General features: G+C 26.3%; 2 protein-coding genes across 3 annotated transcripts; both read left to right on the forward strand.

Moving 5' to 3' along the window:
* Positions 1-1,265: 1,265 nt before the first annotated feature.
* Positions 1,266-2,805, forward strand: LOC136973021 (uncharacterized GMC-type oxidoreductase Mb1310-like). Its single transcript, XM_067267708.1, has 4 exons — positions 1,266-1,274; positions 2,074-2,251; positions 2,322-2,544; positions 2,631-2,805. The coding sequence occupies exons 1-4, from the start codon at positions 1,266-1,268 to the stop codon at positions 2,785-2,787; spliced, it is 567 nt and encodes a 188-aa protein (XP_067123809.1). The 3' UTR covers positions 2,788-2,805.
* A 612-nt stretch (positions 2,806-3,417) lies between these two features.
* On the forward strand, positions 3,418-18,750 carry LOC136973049 (uncharacterized). 2 transcript variants are annotated; one of them, XM_067267735.1, is made up of 10 exons: positions 3,418-3,690; positions 7,146-7,193; positions 7,280-7,364; positions 10,748-10,809; positions 10,876-10,931; positions 11,009-11,073; positions 11,190-11,275; positions 11,368-11,508; positions 11,577-11,669; positions 18,261-18,750. In XM_067267735.1, exons 1-10 carry the CDS (start codon positions 3,592-3,594, stop codon positions 18,597-18,599), a joined length of 1,074 nt encoding a protein of 357 aa, XP_067123836.1. In that variant the 5' UTR covers positions 3,418-3,591; the 3' UTR covers positions 18,600-18,750. The 2 variants fall into 2 exon arrangements, with proteins under 2 accessions (XP_067123836.1, XP_067123838.1); XM_067267737.1 differs by lacking the exon at positions 3,418-3,690 and adding an exon at positions 7,048-7,073.
* The last annotated feature ends 3,184 nt before the right edge of the window (positions 18,751-21,934 follow it).

Below are 21,934 nucleotides of genomic sequence, written 5' to 3' on the forward strand. Positions count from 1 at the left end.
TCATTACTGTACTTTTTTAAAAATGTTGTAACCAATAATATGTTTATGTAAAAAAAAAAATAAAAACTTTATCCTAATATCGAATTTTTTTTATAGACTACACATACATTACTTCACTGGAATGGAAAAAATTCTCGAGTTTACCCATGGATGAAAATAACATCAGACGTTTTAAAAACTTTGTTAACTGGGAAATTATAAGCCAAAAAACTGATTTAAGTCGAGACTTCATTTCTGAATTTGCAGATAGTTTAAACTGGGAATTAATATGGAAAAATTATATATTCACTACTACATTCATCAAAAAACATATTAAACATGCAAACTGGAATTTAATTTCTGAACATCAAGTATTAGATGAAGAATTCATAGATAATTTTTCAGAATATCTTAATTGGGATAAAATAGCAAAATTTCAGCTTCTCTCTGATAATTTTGTTAAGAAATATATTGATAAATTAAATATGAGAATAGTTTTAAAATATCAACGATTAAAAACAGATACACTGAGGGAATTAAAAGATTATCTCCACTGGGATTTAGTTTCTCGCTATCAAATACTGAACGAAGATTTCATTCATGATTTCAAATATCATCTTTTCTGGTGTTACATTATAAAATATCAGAAACTAGATCATAAATATATTACCGAAAATTCTCATAGTTTGTTAGTCTATATACTTCAAGATATTAGTAACATCGTTGATGACATAATGGATCGGTTAAATAAATTCGACGAAGAAGAAGAAGAAGAAGAAAATTAAAAATCTGTAATATTATATTAGATTTTTTAAAAATAAAAATTATTAAATCTTAAAAAGAGTCAATTGTATTATCTAGAAATATATTCTGATATTTCTAACATCATTAGTAAAAACTTACATCTTAAAAAAGAGCACAGGATTTTACTTCTGTTCTTCTTACAAAAACAAAGGCATATGAAGGCATTGGTAAAGAAGTGCTTCAGGTAGAGAGGCTACTTCAAGGATGTTAGAAAGGTGAATTTGTAATTACTCTAAGGACATTGCAAAGAATTTTCATCATCTATTTTAAAGCCGGGGTAGATATAAATCTCTCATTTAAAAAAAAAACAGAGGCTACTACAAAAACGTCTAAGGTCATTAGGGATGTGGGAAAGAATTTTCAAAATCAGGGTATAAGACAATTTTTATAAATAGAACCTACTTCACAGATGGTGGGGAGGGATTTTTGTAATTATCTTGAAGTAGGAATTCTAACAAATTAAACTTTATTGATGAAGGGAGATGGGTGAGGTAGGAATTCTAACAAATTAAACTTTATTGATGGAGGGAGATGGGTGAGGTAGGAATTCTAACAAATTAAACTTTATTGATGGAAGGAGATGATTATTAGATGGGTGAGGTAGGAGGGGAATTATTTTTTGATGCTGATAAGGAACAATTTTTGACTTCACTTCAGAGTTCGCAGAAGCAGTATTCTTTCCTAGCAATTGCCTCGTGGACTAAGTTTTTATAACAATTAACGGATGTTCACATGTTTATTAGGATGCTGTTGCTTCTTCAATGAAACAAGTAATGCGGAGCGATATATTTTGCAGCGTACATTATATGAAACACAAAGACATTCATCAAAAAGTCATTATTATATTTACAGATTATCTACAGATAACTGTAAAATATTCTCAATGTGTTAATAAAGAACTTAACCTAAACCGGATTCATTTGATTTTATTTAGGGTGGTTCAGGAAAAAGATCAACTTATCCGTTATAGTAATATGTCAGTCTATCATAACAGAAAAGTAAGGAGCAAAGCATCATATTTATCGTGAATAGTAGGCCTATAAATTAAGCATCATCTCTCATTCCTTACCGATACTTTATGACCCTATTAGAGATTTATCCTTCTGTAATTGGTGTAACTGTGGACGGTTGTATAGTTTTATGTCCTGGTGTCTCGCGTTAATTAATCATTATATAATTGTATGAAAAAATCAATTCAGTTGCACTTATTCTTTTATATCGTTTATTAGAATAGTTTTTTAGGTTTTTTTTAATGACTGTAATTTTAATCTACATTTAATCCTTTTATAGATGTTCGATAAATATGCGAGTCCTTATGTAAATAACGACACAATAAATTGTCTCCCAATGCTTCAAAGACCTAAAAGTAGAGGAGAAATTCGACTGAAATCGGCAGATCCTTACGAACATCCAATCATCGATCCAAAATATTTTTCTCATCCAGATGACCTGAAAGTTTTAGTTGAGGGTATAAGAATGTTTCTTAGATAACTGATAAAATTATTACAAGTAATTCATTATCGTGTTAAATGTTTTAGGAATAAAGATATGTCTGGAAATAGCATCTACTTCCACCATGAAAGAAATAGGAACTAAACCAATAGAAACTACTGTTCCCGGTTGCGAAAAATATGAGAAATTCTCAGATGATTATTTAACATGCGTTGCTCAGACATTTACTCATACAGTTTATCATCCAATTGGCACTTGCAAGATGGGAAGTGTTTCTGATGAAAGTTCTGTTGTTGATCCTAATCTCAAGTAACTTTATAAATTTATTAGTACTGTAATTATTATTTAATAAACCAATTTAATTTTGATGTGTAAACTTAATATATTTCATACAGAGTAAAAGGTGTTAAAGGATTACGTGTGGTCGATGCTTCTGTTATTCCTTCCATGATATCCGGACATACTAATGCCGCTGCAATTATGATTGGAGAAAAAGCTTCAGATATGATTCTTAATGACTTAAAAGCATCCAGATCAAAGGAAGAACTGTAACAGATAAAAATTTTTTATCATAAAAAACTTTAAATTTAAATCTATGAAAAATATTGCAATGCCATTTTAAAATGTTAAAATGAAATTCTGGATATTTTATTTGTTTGAATAAATTAAACGTTTAATTTAAAATCCATTTTAAATTTAAATAATTTTTAGGGCACTTTTTTTTAAAACTCTTTTCGCCTTGTGGGCACTAAGAGGGCCTCTTTTAGCAAGCCTATTATGGGTTCGGCCAGACCCACAATGGTGCGGCCGGGTGTTTTAAGGTATCTTATGTTAAACTTTCTTCATACAGATATTTTTTATAACTTTCTTTCTGTACGTCAAGAAACCGTAAAAATGTCAGTCGGGCCGAAATGCATCTATTAATGCACGTAACCAACCAAATTAAATATAATTAAATCCTACATTTTGAATCATTGAATTACGGGTAGCGTTCCTATACGCTCGAAAACACAGAATTATGGAATTTTCAAGAATTTTTATATTCTCAATATAAATATATGAATCATCTATTATAATTATACAATTTGGTAAGATTTTAAAAATATAAAAAGAACTTGAAAAAAGTAAAAATATAAAAACGAAATGTACAAAATTATTTAAAAAATCCGCCAGATGGCTCAACGTCGTCGATGGCGGTTCGATTGAAAAAGCTATTATGAAATTTACATATAATATTTCGTATTTTCTGTAATTTGATTAATTAATCGTACGTACGTAATTAAAATTATATTATTTAAACAAAATCGTAATTATTTTAATCGAACGAATCTATTTTTATTTATAATTGTAACGTTTATGACATATAAGAGAATGCCCACTCATTTTAAATGGAAAGTAAATGGCAAGAAAAAGTTACACAAATCAACGAAGACATTGAGGCAGCCTCCGTGGGATGTGAGTTGTGTATTTTAAACATTCATTTTTATCATTTTATCAGGTTTAAATTATATTTTCAATTTGTTTCTTTAAAGTAAAATTGTAATTTATATAAAATTTTCATTTGGAACTATTTTGATATTTGAAATTTTGATGTTGGACCTTGTCAGAACTGTAGAGGCAGTAGAGCGGGTGCGGGTGAGCCGTGGCCCGCCTGGTGTGAGATGGTAATAAAAATATCGAAGTCTCGTCTTAAATGCCGCAAAAATTCTATTGTTTTCTATGGCTTGGGTATGGGTGTGAACAGTTTTCTCCAATGTATTTAGAAGTAATACAAGAAATTGGCTAATGGATTGGCGTTGGAACTAATTTAAAACTAGCATTGACCAAATATTCCGTTCGCAACAGTTCCAGAAGTCAAATTAAGTACTCTCGTTTTCTGTTTTCTCTTCTGTGCGACCTGCATCCATTCGAAATATTTAAATGTGGCCGTTACGTCAAAAAGGGTTTCCCGTCCCTGCCGTAGACTATTCCCAGGGAGTAAAAAAGTCAAAGAAACCTATGGTCTGTTTGGATATGAATATTCTTGCTGTTTTATTTTGTTATGCGTGTTTTGTCTGATATCGTTAATTCCCGAAATAACGATGCCACTTAATAGCATTTAACAAATTTCATTTGTATCGAAATTATTTTTTGATTGATTGTGAATTATTCGAAATAAATTTGCTTTTTGTGGAAGCTGCGTTATTTTTATACGAGAAAGATTTGCTAAGTCATTTGTTTATACATAAGTATGCTTAGGTACTTATAAATTTATAAGTGCCTAAAAGTGACTTCTACTGAATGTTTTTTTGGCCTATCTTAAGTTTATATCTATTTATTTGTGCTGATTATAACGTTTGAAAAATAAAATATCCATTACTAATGAAATAAAAAGTCATAATGTGGTCTTGTTTTTATGTACTTGTGGATTATCCATTAAGAATATATTAAACTGAAAAGTATAAAATTATACATTGAAAAATATGAATAATATTTTTTTATTCACATTTTTCAATCTAAATTTATTAAAATAAAAGTGGCAAGTAATGTTTTAAATATAATAACTTTCCTGTTATGAATTATCACTTTTTAAATTTGTGATGATATGTCAGAAATTTATTTTTAAAATGTTTTGTTCTTACTTTTACTCTTATTATATACTTCATTATATATTTAAGAATTTTATTTTACTGTAACAACTTTAAGTGTAAATATTATTTTTTAATTTATATTTTTTATGTATAATTTAGTACATTTTGTTCAATTTTTAATATGTTTATAATGAATGTCCCATTTTTCAAACATTTGTGTTTATAGCTTATAATGGTTTTAGAAAGACTAAAAGCATTTCTTGAACAAAAATATACTTTGATTTCCAATAAAGACAATTTTATTTCTAATGCTTTACAACAGGGATGGGCAACCTGCGGCCTGCATTAATACTTTTTGTAGCCCATGTTGCATAAAATATGAATAAATATATGTTTTCCAGCTTAAGGAAGTATGCAGCAAAAATTCAAACATTATTTTCTATAACTTATGTACGTGAATAGTTTTTCTGCAATGAATTTAGTAAAAATTAAAACAAGAAACTAGCTAACAGACACATTGAAACTAATTTAAAGCTAGCAGTGAGTAATATTTAACCAAATATTTCCGATATATTACATTTACATCAGTTCCAGAAGCTAAATTAAGTATACCTATGCTAATTTATAATTATACGTGAATAAATAACTGTGATTTACTGGCATTTTTTTTCTATTTTCTGTTGTACGCGGCCCGCGTCAGTTGAAAAGTTTGGAATGTGACGCTTACATAGAAAAAGGTTGTCCATCCCTGCTTTACAATATGTGGGTGAATATCCTGAATTTGGTTTATAATAATTTTTAATTTTGCATTTACAAACTAAACTAATTTATTAAGCTTTTAAATTACCAAATACTGACAGTTAAAATGACTAGAAACTAAAACTAGATTTAATAAATGTTCAACCGAGTCAACTTATGTACTTTTCCAGCAGTGAAGTAAATGATTTTAGTTGACTTGGTTGAATGTAGATATAAGTTCTAGCTTTTAGAAAGCTGCCATTTATAGATTTAACAAACTATTCAATTAAATAATTATGATGCATATAAATTGATATTAGAAATTAAGTTGTTTATTTTATTATTTTTATTTTTTATTAAAATAATAGATTAGAATAGACTTGAATTATAAAAATAATAATATAAAGAAGAATGAAAATAGTTATTTAATTAACTTTTATGCTTTTAATTCATGTTAATTATGCATTGACCAAACTATATTATGGTCTTTATGCAGAGTTGTGTTCCAGCAGATATTTCATAAAATAAAATTCTATGTAAATTTATGCTCCATCCAAGTAGTACTAAATGATTGCTTAGCATTATAGTAACTATGTACAGTTAACATAAAAACATTTTACTTGTTTTTACTGTAATGAAAGATCTTTTAGTTTGATGCTTCTGAACAAACAGAGCAAAATTTTATTATATTGTATTGAGTACACTACTTGAAAAAAATAGTTTTACTAGAGTATTCACAAGAGAGTAGCATTCAGTACTACTTTATGTTCAGAACAAAGACAGCTGGAGAAGCATGGTTTGCTGACATTCTGAACATAGATTTACTGGCACTAGAAGTGAATTAACCTAATCATTTACCATCCAAAATATGAATCCATGTACAGTATATCAATCCTACATAAAACAAGACATTACTGTATATTACTCACTACTATGAAGCCCGATAGTTCAATTAATGTTAACTCACTCAAAATTAAAATTTTAAAAAGCAGGCAAATTTATAAAACAAAAATTAATGAAATTACTAAAAAATCAAATTTTAATTTATTTTAATTTTTTCATCTTATGTGCAAAACAACACTAAAACAATTTCTATAGTTATATTGCAAAAGAAAAAAAATTACAATTAATTTAAAAAATTAAGGGTTCAAAAAATGCACACAAAATTAAATAAATAATAATTATTGAAAATAATTATAAAAATTAAAACTAAATTAATACTAAATAAATTAAGCCTAAAAATTAATTAAAACCAAAAATAATAATATAATTAAAACCCAGAAACCAAATTTAAAATAAAATCAATACTAATTAAAATGAGCTCAATTGAAAATTAAAACATTTTTAAATTTTTAACTTTGTCATACATTAATTCAAATCTTTTTGACCTCTCCAAACTTTCAATTTCTTCACATTCTCTGTCAAGCCCATATTAATAAATGTATTGAAAATGTATTATTTTCTTTTAATTCAAAAATGGACAGAACTTTCCAGTAGACCTAATATAATTTCAGAAACTGAAATTTTATGGTAACATCATTAATATAAGTGATTTTTTTGATTGATGAATTATATACATATGCTTATTACTTTCTGTTTCAGAACAGTATAACGGATTTGACAAATTATCAGTTAACTGCAGATGAAATTGTGAGTGAATTTTTTTCTAATTCTAAAATAATAATGAATAAAATGGATTAGCTTATTTATATACACTTGATCTCAAATTGTTACAGAAACGACGTCACATCATTCATAAGTCAAAAAATGCAGAAATTGCAAAATTAGAACTTATTGAAAAATATCATCCAAGTTTCAAAAGTAAGTAGGTAATTGGAGTAATTTATATTTAAAGATGCCAAGTAATATGGACTTTCTAAATATTTTCTCTGATGTATCATGATCTATCTGATCTTATAATACAGGTATACCTTGACTTACGTCCTTCTCGAGTTACGTCGTTCCCGATTTTACGTCGTTTGTCAAAAAAGTATATGGAAAAATAAAAATCAAGTTTAAGTCATTTTATTCGACCTTAAATCTGTCTGCCACAAACATTGAAGTCGTAATATCACTAGAAAAGCGTTAAAAGCACATAAAATCACATTAAAATATGTATATTTACAGTAAATGTTAATATAATCATCATAAATCCTAGAGAACGAAACATGAAAACATCTGTATTTCTGTGTTGTCGTCTTATTTAGCGGTCTTTAAGTGCTCATTATCGGCGTTTAGTTACGACGTAAGTCGTACCGACACAAGTAAATTCAACTTACGTTGTTTTTTGACTTACGTCGCCTCTCCTGGAACCAATTACCGACGTAAGTCGAGGTATACCTGTAATAATATATAGACTATGTTTTCACAAATTTTAACTTTTTTTATAAGTATAACTTAAAATAATTTCAGAAAACTTGTCAATAGAGAAATAAAAAACTGATTTGCATAAATAAGTGCAAATGTGGTATAGACTGGTATAAATAAAATGTTAAGATGAGAGAGAGAAATATGATATAGCCTATATCATATATATATATGATGCAGTCTGTAAAAAGGTACTTTAACTTGGAAAAATCAGTTTTCATTTTTTGGGTGCATATTATTCCGTAGATTAAGAGGACTATTTAAGAAACTGTCTGTAGCTCAAAATGTTGCCAAACATTAGTAGAAACATTTGGTGTTGAAGCATAAAACTGACTATTTCAACTGCATTTAGATCATGTTTTCTTGCTCTACAGAAAAATTTATTTCTTCAACTGAAGTAATCTTCTTTTCATGGACTGCATCACACACACGCACATAAATATATGGCCTTTCTCAGGAACTATGACTGAGTTCCTGAGGAACGCTTCGATATAGGCTGAAAACATTTGAACTGATTTGTTGTTACCCTGTTCGATTGGATGTAAGATTACTGAAATGTTAATAAGTATGGATATAAATGAAATATATAAAGTTTTTTAACATTTAAATCATTTAATATATTTTTGTATTAAATATACTCTGTTGAAAAATTGGAATTTGTACTGGTGTGTATTTATAAAATTCTCAAAACTTATGAAGTATACTTTTTTAAATTTACAAAATATAATCATCTTTTAAAAATGAATGCTTGATTTGTAATTTATTTCTGCAGTTTAATTATGTATATAGAGACAAAATGATTTTTATGATTGGGGCTGCAATTTGAAAAAATTGTAGACTTATAAATTCCCGCTGACATCCATCCATTTGTCTGTCTGTCTTTTCTTATACTCAAGAACAGAGTTAGATAGATAAAAGACGAGACTAGATATGGAAACCTTAGGGGCAGGAGGTCCTGATTAACTATATACAAATTTATGATGCAAAATGGAAGTCATGTTATTTCACAATTCAAAACTTTCCCCTGAAAGGTGTTAGGTAGATTGGCATGACTCTATTGTTAAAGAAAAAGTATGATGTATGGAGGCAAGACACTACTAATTTCAGGTGGAAAGCATATATTTTAAATTAAATAAGTTAAAAATATGATTAAAAATTGCAGCCTGGCATCGTACAATATCACAATAAATAATTGCTCATTTCCTTTTGCTTTTTAGTTTAGATTTTGATTTATTTTAACAGTGTGATGATGATGGTGTAAATTTGTCTTATTTTAAATGAAAAATCACCTAATTTAGCAATATTTTATATTTTTGTTAATTGAAATAGATTATTTTACTATTTTACTTATATCAGTAATGATTTATAAATTTTGAATAATTATGTAACAAAATTATTGCATTATTAATTATATTTTAGGTAACAAAACAAAATTATTAGAATTTTGCTTTGTTACCTAAAATATAGTTAATTAAAAATAGGCATTGATTTTAAGAACTTGTCATATTTTAAATATTATACTATATTTAAATGTAATGATACATAACTGTTGTAAAAAAAATTTTTGAATTTTGATTTTGTTTATTACATATATTGGTTTTTAAATATTTTCAAGTGCAACCATTTATGAAAATTTAATTTTATTGTAGTTGCTAGTTTACTGCTATTGCTTAACATAATCATACTTGTACAGTTCAATTCAGTTTGATTACGTATTTAAAAATATAAGGTCAAAATTGGATGAATATATGTATTTGGGTATTTAATTCAACATATAAAAATCTAGAAGTGTGTATATGTATATATATATATCTTCTAAAATATTGAAGATAAAATCATCTCTCTCAATAATGTAAAATATAGATAAGTGAGCCAAATTATTATATTTGTAAGTTAAGAAAATGTCATTTGGAATAAAAATATTTTACAATTATTTACAAATTCCTTTTTTATTGTTTATTCTTAAATGTCTGCCTCAGATGATTAACAATAATACAGTAGTTATATTGTATTTACAAGTTTCTAAATTTAAAATACAATATACTTCCAATTACCTGGGCCAATCATCAGTAATGGAGACATGAAGAACAAGGAAACATGGATAATCTGCAAGTCTGTTTTAATGAAAGCTAATCAATTTTTTTTCATTTAGTTTTTAATTTCATATTAAATTTAACATAACAGTTTATATATTATGAATAAAATATACAGTATTTTGAGAATGATAATTAATTAATAAGCTTTAGATGTGATCAGAGTTGAATAAAACTTTTGATGTAAATAGAAAATTCAGAAAGATTTACTGAACCTAGTGCTTTGCAGTTCACTATCAGTTTCTTCTGTTATGAACTGAGAATGATAGGTTGTCTGCTAGAGAGCATCATAAAAAATCATTAATTTTGTGATGTTAATGATATATTGATAAGAGAAAGGATTCAAAAATATTTTCTTTAAACAATTTTACAACTTATTTAATGAAAAAAAAAATATAGTATATAGTATACACATAAGTAAAACCATATTGCTCAATAATCAACTGCACTTACTGTATTTATTAGACCATTTAATTTAGGCCTTGACATTCTGGAAGTAGTTCTGATGCTGAATATACCATTTTAAATAGGAAGAGTTAGCAATGCAGATTTTTTATTTTAATGCTAATATTTGTATTCCTAACAAATTTTTATTGAGACATAAGCATCAGGGATAATCTGCAAATGGAAACTCAAGAATATACTAATAATTTAAGTTTTACTCAAGGTTTTTTATAAACAGTATTAATATTTATTGAATTTGTACAGGTTTAAATTTTTAAAAATATTAATTTTTTAAAGCAGATACACCTGATTCTTCAATAAATAATATTGAAAATGAACATAATTCACATCAAGTAATTCAGGTATAGTTGATTTTTGTATTGTGATTGCAAAATAAGTTTTTTATTTTAAATATCAGTTTCATGTAGGATTATATTTCTGTTCCTTTCATTACAATTCCTCCTGTACAGCCAACAAAAGATAGGTAACTAATAATTTAAGCTTTATAAACTATAATATTTATAATATAAAAATATTTTTCAGTTGTAAATATTTTTTTAGTATAGATAATACTGCAATTAATGAAGATTGTAAGAACAGAACAAATTATCATTGGATAAATGAAAGTAAATAAATAAATTATATTGTAAACAATAATAATTAGACATTTTTCAATATATCTGCATATAATAATTAATTTTAATAATTTGGAATTTCCATTTATTATTACATGTATCTTCAGATTTTGAAAATGTAAATGTTAATACAAGTTTTCAAGCAAATTACTTTCATCAAGAATTGCAATTTGATCCTTATGATATACAAGAGGTGGTTATTTTTTTTATTATGTAATTATAATTTGCAAAAATATGATTAAAATTATAATTAATGTTTTTATAATGAAAATGTTTGTATTGCAGATACTATTGAATTTGCAAAGAAAATTGAATATTGAAGATAGTGACAAAAGTACAGAAACTGATGAAACTGAAACTTGTGTTTCAAGTGTTACATCATTATTTATTAAAACATTAGATAAATTAGGTCAAAAATATGTAAAGGTTAGCTCATTTATCAGTTAATATTAATTTATTATCAATATTCATTATATTCATTACTCATATTACAGGTTCAAGAAGAACTGAAAAAAGAAAAAAAAGCAAGGCACCATTTAGAAAAAGAAGTAAAAGGATTAAAGTTAATTGTAAATGAAGTAATGCAAGTAAGTTATTTGTTAATTATTAAAATTTCTTTGTAACTAGAACTGATTAAAAGTATATGAATGTATCTGATAAATTTAAACTGTATACTAATTTGTTGACTGTTCTTTTATTTGTTCAAATACACTAATTTAATAATAAATAATTAACCATGAAAATCTATTATTAAAATAGGTCAGAGTACATAAAATTTATTATTAAATTCTTTTGGAATGCAGTTTTGAACTACATGATTCAAAACAGACTTCTATATCTTTCAAATTTAAGTTTCATTCGTAAATTTTACAGAAAATGACTTTTTTAAAATACATGATTTTTCTATACATGTAACATTCTTGTTAAATATTGGTACAAGAACTTTTAATTCAAAAAGTAGATTTAATTAATCACATATTTTTGTTCTATAAGTTTGATAATTTTGTATTTATTTATTTCTAATACAGTGGTACCTTGTACTTTGAATTTAATTCATTCCAAGAGTCTGTTCAAAGTCTAAATCAATTTTTTCCCATTAGAAGTAATGGAAAGTGAATTAATCCATTCCCAAACCCTAAACAATAACCATTTCAATAAACTTAAAACAGCAAATTTGCATGATTTAAGGTGAAAATAACAAATTAAATGCCCTAATAATGAGTTAAAAAAACAAAGCAATAAATAAAAAATGTAAATACTGTACAATAAAATGAAAATTGCATTTACTGACTCACATCATTAACTTTAGCATCTTAAGCATGATTGCCAATCTGGCCCATGTTTATTGCTTTTGTGTTTTGCAATAACTTCCTTTTTTACTTCAATCGTTGATATTACAACATTCTTCTTGGACTTCGTTACCTATACCCACTTCTGGAATGCCATAGTTAATAAGTAAAGGTTTATAAATTAAGTTGAACAAAAAGTTTTTGCATATTTTTAACAGCCATTATTTCTTAACATACAAGTAGATGAGGATTTATTTATAACAGTTGTGAAATATAACATATTATTGCTAAAGTGAGATTGTAATTTTTGTTTAGAAGCTTATTTTAAACTTTTTACTTCACATATTGTTTGAATAAAATCATATCTGACATATTATGCTTTATGAGTTTGGGAAAGGATATAATGTACAAACAGTAAAAGAAAATTGTAATGTGTATGGGGAAGATGCTCCTAAAATTCAAACATGTCAATTGTAGTTTAAAAAGTTCTGTTTGAGAATTTTTGAAATAAAGAATACAAAATGTACAGAGTGTCCAAAAGCTGTCTATGAATAAAAATTGTGGTAAGAAATTATTAAAAATTGACAAATAGCACACAATATATCTAACTGAAAACACCATAAATAAAGTGAAAAAGTACTGAAAACATATGACTGTAATGCAAGAGTGAGAGACAACTCTGGTGCACAACAGACTGCATTCACACTTTAAGCATGTTTTTTCACTGCCTATGTGGCTTGAACTTTGAAGCATCATTTGAATGTCGATGTAAATTTTTCTTGAATGCATACTTATTAACATTTTAGGTAACATTAGCATTCAAACTCTGAAGTGTTGGAACTTAGAGTTGTTCAAGTTGTTATAAGGTACCACTGTATTTGATTATTTATATTAAATTGTACAACCGAATGTTTAAAGTTAGCTTTTTCTTCATTTTTTACAATGTCTCATTTCCATCATTCGTGCCATTACCATTATTACCATAATAAAAATGCCAATGTCTATTATTTAGTGTCTTTTCAATTTTCTAAATAATCTGAAAGCTTAATTACCATATTTTCTGGCTTATAAGACAACTTTTTAACCCAGTAAAATCTTCTCAAAAGTTGGGGGTCGTCTTATATGCCGGGTGTCATCTTACAGTGTGAGTATATCCCAAACTCTATATTTTAACTGTAAAAGTCGGGAGTTGTCTTATACGCCAGAAAATACAGTAACTGTCATTTAAAACCTTATGGGAGAATTTTGTCTTTTATTATAAAAGAAATATTTATTTATTTTTCATTATTAGCAAAGTTATTTAATTGATGATTGAAATATATACAAAATGCATCAGTTTTTCTATTACTACTAAAAAGATAATAAATACATTTTATCTATGGTTTTTCTTTAAAATAGCAAGATATAAAAATTATACTTGATTTGAACTTAATTATAATTCTACATAGAAAAAGGTCTGCTTATGAAAAAGCATTTGAAAATAGAGTTTGTTTTTTAGATGAATTTTTAAATTAGCAATTACATAATTTATTGAAATTATTATAGAAAAATATATTTTGATCATAATATATACTGAATTATTTAACATTGATATCAAATAAGGCCGCGACTCCACTAGCCGTAAAAGGGCCGTAAAACCCCTCACCGTAAAAGCTTTTAATCACGTGACCATGATATTTTACGCCTGAGCAGGTCGTAAAACCAACGTAAAAGCGAGTTGAGCAGTGTTCAACTCGCTTTTACGTTGGTTTTACAACCTGCTCAGGCGTAAAATATCATGGTCACGTGATTAAAAGCTTTTACGGTGAGGGGTTTTACGGCCCTTTTACGGCTAGTGGAGTCGCGGCCTAAGTTAATATAATTTTATTTTTTACAAATAGATTTAATAAATGCATTGTAACTTTATTCCTTAAAACTGAGATTTAAGAGAAAAAAAATTATCCCAAATTATTGTATGAACTGAAGATATTAAGAATATGATAACAAAAATGCTCTTCATATTAAATTTGTAAATGAAAATATTTTGTAAGCAAATTGATCGTTCCATTTAGTAGGAATGTATAGTAAAACTGGACAGACAGGTAGAATGTAATTCTATAAATACTTCTTATGAATTTCTCTGCTTCTACATTAATTTTGGGATTTAGGAGATTCACTTTCACTTTATGTAATTGATTTATTATTAATGTCTCTCTTCCATTATGGAAGATTCCATTCTGTAGAGTTATATGTATGTTTCTCTGTGTTTCACTGTATTGAAATATTATTCATTTATCTAAACATTCACATTCTGTAAAGTATATTACTGTACTGTATTTTGTAGACAAACAAAATATCTTTATTTGTGTTAAATTTAAAAACAGTGTTTCTATTATCTTCAAAAACTGAAGATGTTAAGAAAAACAAAGTTATAATAATAAAATTGAAAGGTAAAGTTAGGCTATAGTAATAAATTAAGTTGTTCCTGAATACTTGGTACAACTATAATTTGCCTTGTGTTGAGTAGTTAGTCGCTAACTACTTCATACAAGGCAAATTGGCAGCATTATATTAATTTATTCTCATTGTTTTCAATGAATTACATTCATTGTTTATTCTTGAAAATTTGTTCTTGGAAAGTCATTCAATTCCCAATTCATAAGTGTTGGAATTAATCAGGAGAGGAATTGAATAAAGATTAATAGTAGCAAAGACCTTGTTTTCATATGTCTTCTTGTCATACAAAGTTTGTTTTTCTGAAATACTTCAAAATAATTCTTGGAATATGGTTTGTCATGCTATGCAGTGACCATTATACCTATACACTTATTTGTCCACAAGTGAAATCTTAATTTTACTCTTTATTCAGTAGTAAGTTACATTCTTTATACGCAAAAAAATCTTTGTTTCTGCTTGGACAGATTTTAGGCTTATACTAAAATTTAACACAGAAAATACTGAATTCTGAAAAGTTTTTCCATTTAGGCAGGCTTCTGTTTTAGACAGGTTTTATTGTATATTAATTTGATAAAATTTTATAAAAACATATCAAATTTATTACCATATATGTTGGCTTATAAATTGCCCTCAAGATTTTCAGCTCGTAATTCTGTTTGAGTTAACTTATAACTCCCAAACTTGAAATAGTCTACAGCAACCTAGAACTGAAGTTTGGATATAAGGTGCATCCCATAAATATAAAAGCACTGATAGCTTTCCATATAAAATCATTCAGACTGAAAACTTTGCAAAAATAATTTATTCTTGGTTTACTTGAACTTTCACAAATGCACATATAAAAAAAATGGTAATTATTTATTGTGACACAAAAAGTAAACAACAATTTTAACAAATTACAGTCAATTTGACTGTCCCAAAAATATAAAGGCATATACCAAAAATTAACTAAAACAATTGCTAAATAATTGCTAATAAATTGCATTGCTAATAAATTACATTGGCTTGCTAATAAATTACATTTAACAATAACCTAATATTCAATGAAGTCTTTTTTAGCTAAAATAACTTTGTAAATGTAGTCTGGCATTGATTGTATGAGTTTTTTGGAGAACAGATGTGCTTATTTCTTCCCAGTGACAAATTATGGCTTTTTTAGGTTCCTCCACACTATATTGCTGTCCCCTTGCATATCCAGCTCTAGTCAGATTCCCCAAAGTTTCTCCATTGAATTAAGATCAGAGGATAGAGCTATAAATAATGCAGAAATTGGATAACAAGAATAGTAAAGAAATGAAATAAACCAAAAACACCAGCAAAAATGTTCCTGAATAGCTAAATTTATCAAAAACATTTGTTTATCATCATCAGGTTAAATATGTTCAAAAAAAAGAAGAATGCGGGTGAATTGAATGCTGTAATTTAAAGGAAGAGTTGTCATCTGATTGGTTGTTGTTGATGTCATTTGATATTGATATTACATGTAATATTTATTTCTGAACTTCAGAAAGACATATCCATGTTAGAGGGAGGTTTTACCATCTTTAAAATTTATGGTCTTATTTTTCTTATGCACCCTGTATATCTCTAGCTTTTCCAAGTGTATGAGAGAGTTGCATTCTAGTTTTGTAGTAGTCAGGCTCTGTCTGTGTGCTTGGATTTGATGTTCCATGGCCAATGCAGTCATGTAATGTCCTTTTTTTAATTGAAGTTACCTGTTTTGTTAAACATTTGTGTGGACATGTGGTGCCATTTTATTCCATTTGCTGTCCAAGGATGGTGTGAGTAAATGCAGGTCCTTGACATGATCTGATATAATTCCTCAGCAGGGAGTATACCAGAAAGATTCTTTCTGAAGGCTATGTCAATATTACGATGGACAAGTAAGAAATAATAATAATATTTTGGACATGTAAGAAATAGGGTTTGCATGAACCAATTATTAAATTGGTGATTCTAACCAATTATAGTCATTTCTAGTAATTTCTGCTGGGTTAATGTTGATCTCTGCTATCTTAATATCAACTTGTCTTAATTTTTGAAACACTTAGAAAACAATTTTAGATAATTAACTTGTTTTAAGAAATTAAAAATATATATTTAAAAAATAATAATAAAGCTAAAAATAAATAGGATATGCAAATTATTCCATGAGAATGATTTTATATGGAAATCTATTAGTATCTTTATATTTATGGGATGCACCTTACTATAGGATAGCAAATGTGTGTAGTAAGGCTTCACTATTTTTATTGAGACCTATAATATCGTTTAATACATGAAATGTATATAACTATGATATATTATTATATGATATTTAGCTTATACAAAACAGATGTTATAACAGGGTGTTCGAAAAAGAACTGGTAGATTGTGAAAAGTATTATATATTTAAGGAAAACTGATCAACAGATATAGCTTTCAGCAATTGTCAGTTAAACGTCTGCATTACAAAAACAGGTTGCTACTAATTCTGCAGATAAAATTTTTGAATGAAGTTTTTCCTAACTGATGGATGGGAGAGATTGATAAATTCAGTTTCCAGCCCACTCCTGGCATAACTCTTTTGGACTTTTGCTTGTGGAGTTATATAAAAAACTTGGTTTAGCAAAGACTTGTTAACATTTAAAAGTCTCGTATAAATACAATAGCACTGTCACTCAAGATGTTACATAAAACTGGAGAGAAATTGAATAGCACCTCAATATTTTGAGAGTAAAGTATGGTGTAAATATTGAGATTTCTTAAAGATGAGAAATATTTTTGGGTTTGCTTGCTAATTAGGACAAATCAAATAGCTAGCTATTTTCTTAAAATAAATATGAATTTTTGTAATCCGTCAGCTATTTTTCTGAATGCTTGTTCTATGTACAAGATAACTGCTAAAAATTTTTAGTATGCAATATTAGTAAGAACTTTATTGTTCTTCAGATCTATGATAAACACATTGGATCCAAAATGAACATCTCCAACAAATGTTAATAGCTTATATAGTCCAGAACTACAGTAGTATAGTTATGTACAGTACATACATGATTGCTTATATTCATCATTTGTATTTATGTTTTACTAAGTCATACTATAACGATATACTGTACAGTTAGTGTATTAGCTCTTGTAAATAGTGTGTTGTGTAAGTTATACAAAATTTTTATTATATTAATCTTTATGTTAAATAAGTTTACCAAACATGAGTTTCAACTTAAAATATTTATGATCTATTACAGTAAGTGGTGCACAGCAATTGCTAGGAGTGCTATTTCATTTTACCATTCTTTGGTAAAAGGTTTGAATTTTATACCTGCCATATAAATTGACCCTTAGCTTTGAAGAGCTTTTTTAGGTTTAAAAATTGACTTATATGCTGGAATATACAGTAATTTTTTAATAGTTATTAGATAACAGTGATAATGTATGAGTAGTTGGTTAACTTTTAATTTTTATTTTATTTAGAATGTTACTTCACTACATGAAAAAGTGAATAACTCAAACACAGTCAATTGTTCTCAGATATCATTCTGTAATCAACAATGCCAGACAGATTTAACAAGTGATATACCAACCAGAGATGATCTGATAAATGCTAATAATAAGATTCCATTCAATAATGAAGACAAGTGTTTCACTGCAAGTGCAATGATTAACAATAATGTTACTGAATTATCTAATATGACTTCAGTTAATTGCAATTGTAGTTCTATCACTCAAGGATGTGTGTTACCTCATCAGTGGACAAAAGCCATAATGCTGAAACCACCTATTCAACTTGATTTAAATATATACAAATCATAAATTGTAAAATTAGGAAATTTCATGTTGATGTCTGATAAAATCAAACTCATCCATTTACAAACTATTATATTACATAATTTTTCTTTTTATGCAAACATTCTCAAGAAGTTTTTTTTATATCTTTTTAAGCATTAATAAACTCCTAATTAAATATATGTTGAACTTATTCATTTATTATTGCTTTTAAGAATGATAAATTATCATTATTGTTTTGTGTTTTCTATCTATATGTAAATACTTAAGAAATATTTTTATTATAATATCAGGCAAAATAAATAACACAAGAACTTAGTTTTATTGCCAAATTTAATGTTGTTTGAAATTTGCTTCAATAAATTCTCATGTAGTTTTTGTTTGTATATAAAAACAATATATATTGATACAGAATATTTTTTATTCATTTAAAATAAATAAAACAAGATTATACAATACTTTTTTAATAATATATATATATATATATATATAAATTTTGAAATATGACAAATATATTTGGAACAGAACATTTATTTAAAAAAAATTTAAAAATTATATTTAATCTATTGAATTATCTGTTATTTTTATTTTATAAAATTTAATATAAGGTAAATTATAAACTATTTTATAATAATAATTTACATTTAAGAAATTCTTAAGATACTAGAATTATCACAATTTCATCTATTCATAAAAATAACCAATACTTTGCTAACAGACTTCTTGAATCTGAATAAACTTTCACTAATAGTATAAGATTGAAAATTGTTATGATACCTTAGGATATAAGTTTTAAGAGACATTAATTTAAAATTTAATATTTCAGTTAAGTTATTTTATATATGTATATAATGTATTTATTTTTAATGTAATTTTAAATGATTACATTGCAGTGGATTTCAAAAAGCAAACTTTTTGAAAATTATGTTTAAACATAAAAAAATATAGAAAAATATATATATATATTGTATATATATATAAAATTAAATATTTTCAATTAAAATATTATTATTTGTATTTAAAATGCTACAGAATAATTATTTATTATTTCATTTAGAATTACATATATTTATATATATATATAGTTTCAACTAACTAGTTTGCTTATAGAAGCAGATTGGCAAGGGAGTTTGGAAAACATCTCATACCTGGAAAGTCCCTTTTTTCTTGTTTTATTATTATTATTCTCTTTTTTTTTTTTGGTCAACTATATTACTGAACATAAATTTACTATTATTTTAGTGTACCTCAATATTTAAAAGTGTAATATGACCTATAGGAATTTTTCTTGTGATGTGTAGGAATTTTTCCAAGAATTTTGATTATAGTATACTAATATATAGTTGAGAGTATTATTGATATATCTGGGATAGAAATCTTTAATTTGGCATACATTGTAATTTTATCTCAATATTTTGTTTGTACACATTCATATATGGTATAAAATAAATATGGAATAAACATAATGTAACAGAAAAGAAGACATATTCCTAAAACCTTCTAAAAAATTCTTAATGTGTGACACAAATGCTGATATCAACACTTAACCTTATATACTTTGTATTTAAGTAATGAAATTTCACACTTATGAAATAGTTTAGCAAGCAGTTTGTATTTTTTTTTTCACATGTAGTCTTTAATCAATTTTTATTAAAAAAATGTTGATAAAAATATACTTTTTTCTATTATTATTATTTGTAGTCATTGACAATATCGAAAAAATAATTAGTTATTATTAGTATTGTGTTCAAACAATATTCTACAATATTAAACAATCTAATAATACAGTGTATGAACAGAGAAATGACTACGGAATTGATATTTACATCATGTTTCAGTATGATGTAAATAGGTACAGTACAAACAGGTGACACTATGAAATATAAATTCAGTTAACTTGAATTAAGGTTAAGTCATTATTTCATAAATTGTAATTTTTATCTTTATAAAAATTCTTTTCTAATTTAGTTATTGGAAATTCTTAAAACACAGTAACCATGCTAAACTATTTCATAGATGCATATTCTTATATTTTAACACTCTAGTTTGTTGTAAATCTAAAGAATTAAGAGTATTTTGTCTTATAAATACTATAAATTAATAATATTCATAAGACAAAATTTTAATGACTGAAAATAAAAAATTATATATTTTTTTGTCATTTTTCTTGTTTCATAAAAATCTTTGATAAATCAGCTTTTTAACTCATTGTTTAAAATTTTTCAGTTTTTTTTTAGAAAGTTATTTGTCACATAGCTGTAAAAATCAAATGTATGTTTTATAGAAAATAATTGTTTATTCTGGTGATGTTGCTTTCAGAAATTTAATCATAACATTTTACTCAATGTTTAAGTAGCAATGGAAATTGAAATGTATGATTAACAATATGACAGAGTGAATTATTTAAATTTATTAGTATTAGTATATTTTTAAAATCATTTTGTAGTTTATATTTAACATAATAATATTATTATCAACAGTTTTTAAGAATGCTTTATATATCACAATTTTGAGGTATACATTAAAATAAGTTACTTTCAACATTTATATCTTTTTCATATTAAAGTATTTTATCTCATCATTTAATAAAAATGTTTAGTCTATTAGGTATAAATTGTTCTGAAATGAAAGATAATTTATTTCAGAAATTGCACTGAATATGAATTATCTTTTACTTCAAGAATTGTATACAATTAACCATAGAAAAAAGATATTTATTATATAAAATTTCTTTTGAATCAGGTATAATGAGAAGCAACATAACTGTAATAAAATACTAGAAATGATACAAATTCACAAATTTAAAAATACATATTTCTTTGTAGTAAAAACAATATTTTATATATAATTTGACAAGATTTGATTTACTCCTAAAAATTAGTGTGAATACTTTACAAACATTTGCTTTAAAGATTATCAATTTCCTGAATGAATTTTTACATTGGTCTGGTTTTCTGATATAAATTTATTTTTATGAAAACAGCCAAGAAGTTAGTTTATATACATATATATAATCAGCTTTATCATAATACTGAATTTCATTTAGTCAAAATTAACCAAAATACAAGGTGGTCCAAAAGTCTCCATACAGTGACACAAACCAAGCCCACCAGTGGCCGAATAAATAAACCATTGCCATTGAACACTGGTAGTTGGTCAATGGTTTGTGCCTGACCAATGGGCTGGCCACCATGCAGTGTTCTGGGTTTTCTTCATGTGTCTAACATCTAAACAGAATTCAGTTTCCACATAGGAAGTCCTGCTAGAAGTTACCCCATTGGCATATCACCCATGTGCTCCATTGCCTTACTCTGTCAATCCACTGACACAAATCTTTATTCACAAAACTTTAAAATGTTATC

The sequence above is a fragment of the Centruroides vittatus genome, unplaced genomic scaffold (genome assembly GCF_030686945.1).
Source record: "Centruroides vittatus isolate TY-2023 unplaced genomic scaffold, ASM3068694v2 contig_3077, whole genome shotgun sequence".
Lineage (NCBI taxonomy): Eukaryota > Metazoa > Arthropoda > Arachnida > Scorpiones > Buthidae > Centruroides > Centruroides vittatus.